We start from the raw sequence: 8,761 nt of genomic DNA, 5'->3' as shown, positions 1-8,761 counted from the left end.
CACTTAGTTGGGAGAGTAGGAAACCTGGTAAATATTAGAGACATTGAGAGAGAAAAAGAAAAGAGTGGGGCAGGGAAGAGGCAGTTTGGAATTCTGATCACATAAATTTACATGCACTAAGATCAGAAAAAGAAGTATATAGCACAATATTTTAAACAATATTTAACAAACAAACAGGCAAGATATGACTCACTCAATACAGGAAAAGTTAAAAAAATTTTAAAAATTTAGTAAAGATTTCTAAATATATGGAAACTATACTGTCAATACAATGAAGCAATGGAATAAAATGAAACAAGAGGAGCGCCGCATATGATGTCGGTAGATTACTTATTCCGTGAGGAACACTCGCTAAAATCTTTGCACACCTAGCCGTGTCTAGCGTCTTCCAGCTCCTGCACGCAGGCGTCTCATGCCCAGCCTAGAGATGAGGGCATGAATGGCACACTCGGATGGCAACGGTGCGGGAACATTGCCATCCGAGTGTGCATTGGCTCTCAGGTTCCCCATGCTGCAGCGAACACTGAACAAGGTCTCAGCCCTGTTCCTCGGGCATTAATTCCAGGACTGAGCATTTGCTCCCATCTCTGTATTTTTGAAGTTATTAGCCTGCTTCTCTCTCTGTTGGAATGTCACGTCCATGCCCCAGTAGTTTCAAGGTAAGTCAGTGGGAATCAGGAAAGCCTTGTTATTTACTAACATTTGCTCCGGGAATACGACTATTTTGTATCTTCCATCTGCCCTCTCCCTTTTATGTGTCTTCAGACAGACAACTAGGAAACCCTTATCCAAGACAGCATTAGTTAAAAAGGAGAGAAATGCATGGTAATTAGGGTTAGTGGGAAGAGGATTGGCTTTTGTGTGTGTGTGTGCTTGTTTTGGTTTTGGTTTTGATTTGGTTTTTTTCCTGCACTCTAGCCCAGTCTTCTTAAGTTGGTAATTAATTAATGAGTCATCCTCACTCTCAGACCACTAAGTAAATTAGTGGTAGGAGCTAAAGCATCTATCCACCTAATGACCTGCCTTTATTGGGAAGACTTCCTAAGGAGAACACAGCTCATTGAATGTACTTCAACTGAGCATAAATCATTCACAGTGCCACGGCTCTTCCTGATTATACAGATCTGTACAGGGTTTTCCACATACAAGTACATTTCTATGTAGATTTTAAATGTACATTTTAAAGGGCTGGCCAGATAGCTCAGCAGACTAAAGCACCTGCTTAGGCAGAGCACAGTGGCCAGGGTTCAATCCCCTGCCTGCTGTGCCAGCCCTGCCCTCCCCTCCCCCCCGCCCCGGGTGATTGAGACTGGGCACAGTGGTACGCACCTGCAATCCCAGAACTGGGCCGGCCAAATAGTTTGGCAGATTAAAGTGCCCAGGGGCAGGGGTTTAATCCCCTGGTCTGCCATGCTGGCCCCGCCCCCAGGGTGCACTGAGATGGCTATTGAGATTGGGTGTGGTGGCTCGTGCCTATAATCCCTGCACTTGGGAGGCTGTAAACAAGCGGATCACTATGAGTCCAATCTAGTAGTGAGATCCTGAACACCCTGTAGACCCTTCCCTAAAATACAGGAAAAAAAGAAAATATAATCCCAGAATTTGGGAGGCTGTAAACAGGAGGATCACTACAAGTCTGATCTACACAGTGAGACCCTGTAGACTCTGTACTAAATACCAAATAAATAAATAAGTAAATAAATGTACATTTTATCAATTTAGACATGTTTATAGTATTTTCCTAAGTAGTGAAATAATCTTTTCGTTTTGAAGTGATAACCTTCATTTATCTTAAAACTAATAAAGACGCCTGTTACTATTGACAAATAGGCATAGCAAATTTCAAACAGTAACTCTGATACAATCTTAGTACCTTAAGTCATTCCATAAAGAATGTTATACATGCATCTGAATCGGTGAAACACCCCATGACAGATCTGACAGAGGGATACAAGAGCGGTGAAGAAAAGGATTTGCAGAAGAAAGGCTAAGAATGCTAAGTATCACAACATGTTTCCAACCAAAAAGCAAAACAGAAAACACAGTACAGTACCAGGGCATATAATACAGCTGTGTATATGTGCAATAACAAGATATCAACTAACACCGAATTTCTAAAACATAACCACTACTTACAAGCAATAAGATTATTTTTAAAATGTGCTCTTTTGTACTCCCTAAATTTTCTTCATTAAACACAAAACTTCTTCTAATCTTAGGTAGATAGATTACAGTGAGATTGAAAAATATTTTAAAGACATAATCATGTCAAAGATACACAAATATGAAGTGCTTTTCAAGTTTGATACCAATTATAAATTGTGTTTAAGCAACTTCTAGTATTGGAAATTCTTTTAGCTCAATATGTCTTTTTTTCAAAAAATTTTATTTGATTGATTGATTGATTGATTTGGTAAAGGGTCTCATGCAGCTCAGACTCATAGTGATCCTCCTGTCTCAGCCTGCTCAGTACAGGGATTGTAGGCATATACCAACACACCCAATTTCAGTGGCTGGCATGCCAGGGGATCGAACCGGGGACCTTGCACTTGCCAGGCAGGCACTTAGACTGCCAAGCTATCTCCCTAACCAACATGCAGTTCTTTATTCTCAAGTGATATACTAGTTTTCTCATTCATGGTCAAACTCAACACAAAGTAGGAAGATTTGGGTAGCAAAGGAAAGCATTATTTCCCCTGAAGGGATGGGATTCAAGCAGAAACACTTTATCACTATAGGCAGTGCAGTGTTTGATGCCACTTAATCAGTATTTGTCATACTGGTGTGGTTTGAAAGCTAACTTTGTGAACTTTTCTATTTCATTCATCTATGTGTCACTTCAAAAAACATCCCGTAAAAGCCATAAAACTTACTCCCTTGGCTTCGTGCTCACAAGAACTCTTAGAGGCTTTCTGCTGTTTAAGCACGATTTCAGGAAGCAATCCACTTCATTGAAAGGTCTCATAAAAACTAGGTCACCATTAATGGCAAAAATCTTTTTCCCAACTTCCATGCCAGCCATCTAAGAAAGAAACAGAAAGATAATTCAAATGATAATTTAGTAAAGAATATTAAGTGTTTCACAAAATTAGAATCTGAAAAATTTGAGCTTATAAATTTTGATATTTTAAAAACATCTTCAACGTTTTTATATAAACCCTGTAACTGAACTATGAATGAAATAACACAGTTCTCATTCTTCTTGGCCTAGTTCCAGATTTGATCACATAGCTATACTGAAAGTTTTCCTCTTCCTCTTTGACTTGACATTGTTTGTATTCTTCCTTTAATGTTTTTTTTTCCTTTTATAACTTTTAACCCCTGTATATAATGTGATCAAAATATGCAGTGAATATTTAATTTTCAAATATTTATTGCAGTAAAACACTTATCACCTTTAATCCTCTTCAAAACACTCTCCTTCATTTCAAACACACTTATCACACTATTCTCGCCACTTGCAAAAAGCAATCCTGGAAGTTCTTTTTCATGAGTGATTTTAACCGCATTGTCATGGTGGCCTCAATGTACTGACTCATTTCAAATATTGATTTTTCATGGTCATTTTCACGTTGAAAAAAAAAGCCCAATGTCATATAGCGCCAGAATCAAGTGCATAAAGACATAACGCACTGTTTTCACAGAGCTGCCTTTCTGTTGGTTGGCCCTTGGCAGACGCATTCACTATATTTTGATCACACGTGCATATTTTTCCCCTTGGTATTAGAGCATGAACTCAGAGCCTTAGCACCAAGCTGCATCTCTACCCCTTGATTTGGGACGTGGTCTGGCTAGGTTACTGACCTGCCTAGGCTCCTCCACTGCTGGCATGGCAGATGTGCACTACCAGATCCAGTCCTGGTTTCTATTTTTAATTTTTTTTTTTTTTTTCAGTACTGAGGATCCAACCCAGGGGCGCTATACATTGAGCTACATCCCAGCTCTTTTTAGGTTTTATTTTGAGACAGGGTCTCACTAGCACGTCCTGTAGGACTCACACCTGTGATTCTCCTGCCTTAGTCTCCCTCAGTGCTAGGATTACAGGCATGCACCACTGCCCCCAGCTCAGACTCTTTTTAAACCTAACTTTGGCTGCTGGCTAAGTGGTGAATACTAGGAGAGGATGTTTTATCAGCCCAATACCAACCTTAAGATGTGCTCTAAGAGGAGGTTCTGAAAATTTCTGGAAGAAACATAGGAATTTACTACCTATGGTCATTTATTTACCAGGTCCACTAACAGAATATGAGTTAAGAAGTTTTTTGTTTGAGTTGAGTGTGCTCTTACAGCTTTGTGTTGCATAAATGTGTGTCTTAGTAAAATACAGAGGCCTTGGGAATTAACAGATAGGAGGATAGGTGACAGTTATCACTAATTCTAAAAAGATTCAAAACTCTCCTAGTCTTTATTAAAGATCTGAATATTGAGCTGATTGTCTGAGGCTTAACTGTTCTTCAAGTCAGAGAGAAACACAATACTTTAGACCTGACAGGAAATAAAGCACTGAAAAGTAGGCTCCATTCAGTTAGAGAATTTTGTATATTTTGCTGATTTCTGTATTCCAAGAGGCCAGAATAGTTTTTTTTTTCTTTTCAAAGTTTTATTGATAAACATATAGCAATGAGACAGTTTCAAATCCAATCGGAAGTACAGTTTCAACAAATAATACACTGCATATATTCTTCTTAGTGGTTAATTGCTGTACAAGAAGTGGACTTGTGATACTATTTACAAACACCATTAGAAAAAATCATTCTATTCATTAAGAGAATGCAACTATATATCTATCCCAACCACTTTCAATACACAGATACAAAATGGACATTCATAGTTATACCCCATTTTTTTAAGTTGTTATTGAATATTATAGGTGTGTAAACTCAGCAAAATATTCTAAAAGAGACCAGTAGCCCATACTAGCATTGGGTCTTCTGTTTAACTGGCAATGTCAGAAATTATTGACCTGAGTCCCCCACAGCTCAACATAACAACATGGCTCAGTAGAATAAATGCTTCCCTGGCAAGCGCAAGGGTCTGAGTTCAATCCTCGGTTCCGCAAAAAAAAAAAAAAAATGGTACCAGAATACTGTTTAGCATGAAATATCTACTAAATGAAGATTTTGAATGATCAGATTCTTCTACTTAAAAACCCAACATTGTACAGTAATAATAATAAGCTTCTCTTCTGGAGGGTTAACAACTTAAGTTTGTAGACCAAAAATTAAAGAAAAAGAAGGGCTGCAAGGACAGCCAACATTTTGGCCCTAGCCTTTCAAGGTCAGTGAGGACTCAGGACATAGGAGAACCTGTACCGTAACATCCTGTAATTCAGTGATGTTCCAAATTTACTGATCAAGGAGATTATGGGGCCAAAGAGGAAAGTGATCAACGATGTAGGGTGTGCCTAAGGAGAGTCACATGGAGAGAAAACATTCTCTCAGGCTTTCACAAATTGGTCAAGCAATGGCCGCGACTCATCCACATGGCTGACACTCACAAAGAATCTACAAACTGCGGTACAGGGTTTCAGGATAAATCCTGAGGGGATTTGACTGACCTTGTCAGATACAAAAGTTACATTTCTTATTATATAGGTCTTGCTTTATCTTGGTCTTAACCATCCAGCAGAAAAGTATAAAAACAAAGTATAAAAAGTAAAGCCATATTAATATACTGAGCTATAAAAGGCTCAAGTCAACAACTTCTGACATTGCCAATCCTACGGAAAACCCACTACTATTAAGAACCACTGGGCTATATTGCAATATTTTGCTGAATTCATGACATACAATACTTAAATGAGAATGGAATACCCATCTCCAAAAAATGTAAACAAAAAGTGGACACAAATGAAGGACCATTTTGCATCTGTATATACAAAATACTTAGGATAGATGTACAGCTACTTTCTCTTAATTCATTGAGAAGAAAGATTTGTTTTAATAGTGTTTGTAGACAGGATATCATGTCTGCATCTTGTACAATGAATAACCACTAAGACAACAATATGCAATATATTAATTATTGAAACTGTCCTACTTATCGGTTTTGAAACTGTCTCAATGTTATTTGTTTCTCAATAAAATTATTTTTTAAAAAAACAGTAAAGTGAGACAATGTCAATCAGCATTAATCCAATGAGAAAATAAGTCAAAGCCTGTGCTTTGCTAATGGAAGTTACAGCATCAGAAAAGAAAGACAAAGGAGCTAGGAAGATAGAAGCCAGAGCCCATGGCTGAACAGAAGAGCCCAGTACCATCAGTCACACCCAGGGCCGGCCCCACAGGGATCCAGTTGGAATCTGGAACCAAGAAAAACCCAAGAACAAAGACTGAGCCACTTGACCTCCAACATATCAACAAGTTCAAAGCTGTAGAACTCTGGTATCACCCTTTCCTCAGTAATCCCTGACCTCCCAACAAAGGAGTAGTTGTCGCAAAACCAAAGGGTATTTGGTAGAACCTCAGAGTAAAATTATCTGGAGACACAGTCTTCAATAAGATATTCAGGGGGTGATTTCAGTATGTCATAACCTTTGTATTTGCATACCATGACAATAAATTTGAATAAATGTTAATTTGCATTACCTCAGCATTGGACCCCCTTTCTACCAACTTTATTATTGGAACTTTATTTTTGTCTTCTAGCCCAAAGCCATAGCTGCCTTCATTAGATTTAATCTGAAAAGAAGAACATTAACATTATTGACAAAGCAACTATGAAAATGTTACAAATAAAACAGAGTAAAGTAATATTCATCACCATCAAATATGCAGTCTCCTGTTAACGTCTAATCAAGAAGAAAACTTGTATCATAAATTAACAAGCATACCAGGAGAGATTTAGCTATGACGTTTTCCACAACTTTTAGATCATGTTTCATGAGCCGATGCTTCATATTTGACCCTTCCATTTCCTCATCCGCAAAAAACCGAAAAAGCAAGGGTTCATCTTTGAATTCACTTTTTTCAAGGACTACAAAAACAAAAAGATTCAAACTGTTTCAGTTAAATTGAAAATCAGATTCATTTTCCATGCCAACACACATAAATAGCTGGCCATAATCTCAACCTTGCAATCTTAGAATGTGTTGGTCACAGCTTCTATTTATTTCTATAATTTCAAGGCAGTAATTCCTTTAAAATACTGTTACCTAAAGGATTTTGGATTTTTAAATACATAGTAGCTTATAATCACAACTTTTCTGTACTTAAGTTTCTCATTATCCAGATTAAAATCCAAATTTAAGGCAAAGACTACAGTGCATCCTAAAATGCATGCAATCTTAACATAAGCCCTATCATGATTTCAACTTGCATTGAAATTTTTAATCATGCTTTTAATACCTGTACAATTATAAGAAAAATAAAATGGGTTAGATGTCACCCTTCTAGAATATGTGGGCAGTTCCCATTGGGATCACTTTGGCTCTAACACACAAAACCAGAAATATGTCTTCTGGGTGAAATGTGACTATTTGTTTCCACACGCTCCTAATTCTTTTCTGTTTAAAATAAATATTCTCAGGCTGACCAGATAGCTCAGCGGACTAAAGTACCTGCTTAGGCAGAGCACAGCAGCTTGGGGTGTGCTGAGACTGTGATTTTTTTTTTATTTTTCCATAATTTTATTGAAAAGCAAATAGCAATGAGACAGTTTCAAACCAAATTGGTAGGACAGTTTCAATAATTAACACATTGCATACATTCTTCCTAGTGGTTAATTGCTGAACAAGATGCGGACTTGATATCCTATTTACAAACACCATTAGAACAAATCCCTCTATTCATTAAGAGAATGTAACTATATAGCTATCCTAACCACTTTGAATACACAGATACAAAATAGACATTCATCTGTATACCCTTTTTTTGTTAATTCCATCATTAAATATTATAGGTGTGTAAACTCAGCTAAATATTCTAAAAAAATTCAGTAGTCCATAATAGTATTGTGTCTTCAGCTTTACTAGCAATGTCAGAAATTGTTGACCTGAAGCTTTCACAGAGAGACTGTGATTGAGACTGGGCATGGTGGCACGCGCGTGTAATCCCAGCACTTGGGAGGATGAAAACAGGAGAATCACTGAGTCCAATCTTCATAGTGAGACCCTGTAGACCCTGTATACCCTGTAGACCCTGTAGGCCCTGTAGACCCTGTCTTAAACACATACATACAGACATACATAAATATAAAAATAAAAAACAAAATAAAATAAATATTCTCGAACAATGTTATATCTACCAAGGTCTTTTTCTCCTCTTCATCTGAACATTAGTATTTTTCTTTAAATCCTTTAAGATTCCTCACATTAGCTGATGATATAAGGCTTATGTTTTGTTTGTCTAGTTCACACTAAGGTTAAATACTGATAGGAAGAATTTATATTGAATGAGATCTGTAGGCTGTCAAAATGTGTCTCAAGGGGAATCTCCTCTCTTTCTAATTCCAGTGTCCTTAGCACCTTGGAGGGTACTTGCTGGGACAGGTTGACCCATGCAGCCAAGAGTTAAAAGGAAAACAGCGGTGCCTGGGCACAGCAAAAGTCAGGCCAGGTCTGGGACTAATTCTGGGTATGACAATGACAAAATTACTTAACCTCTCTGAACTTTAGTTTTTCATCTATGAAGGCAATAAAGCCTTCATAATGTTGCATTAAATGCAAATGAAGTAATACATGTAAATAACTTGATTATACTATCTAATCAAAAACTATATCTAGGGGCTGGTGAGATGGCTCAGTGGTCTAAAGCACCTACTT

General features: G+C 37.6%; 1 protein-coding gene across 2 annotated transcripts in view; it reads right to left on the bottom strand.

Annotated features, from left to right (window-relative positions):
- Positions 1-8,761, bottom strand: part of Prex2 (phosphatidylinositol-3,4,5-trisphosphate dependent Rac exchange factor 2) — a 303,532-nt gene that overhangs the window by 154,228 nt on the left and 140,543 nt on the right. For both annotated transcript variants that reach the window (XM_004637531.2, XM_023722364.1), the window contains 3 exons: positions 6,833-6,975; positions 6,588-6,680; positions 2,874-3,022 (listed from right to left, as the gene is read on the bottom strand). In XM_004637531.2, the coding sequence (XP_004637588.1) occupies positions 2,874-3,022; positions 6,588-6,680; positions 6,833-6,975 (385 nt within the window). The remainder of the gene's footprint in view (positions 1-2,873; positions 3,023-6,587; positions 6,681-6,832; positions 6,976-8,761) is intronic.

Source organism: Octodon degus, unplaced genomic scaffold (genome assembly GCF_000260255.1).
Source record: "Octodon degus isolate 3935 unplaced genomic scaffold, OctDeg1.0 scaffold00091, whole genome shotgun sequence".
NCBI classification, from domain to species: domain Eukaryota; kingdom Metazoa; phylum Chordata; class Mammalia; order Rodentia; family Octodontidae; genus Octodon; species Octodon degus.
Note: the sequence above shows the minus strand (reverse complement) of the source record. Positions and strands in the feature narration are given on the sequence as shown.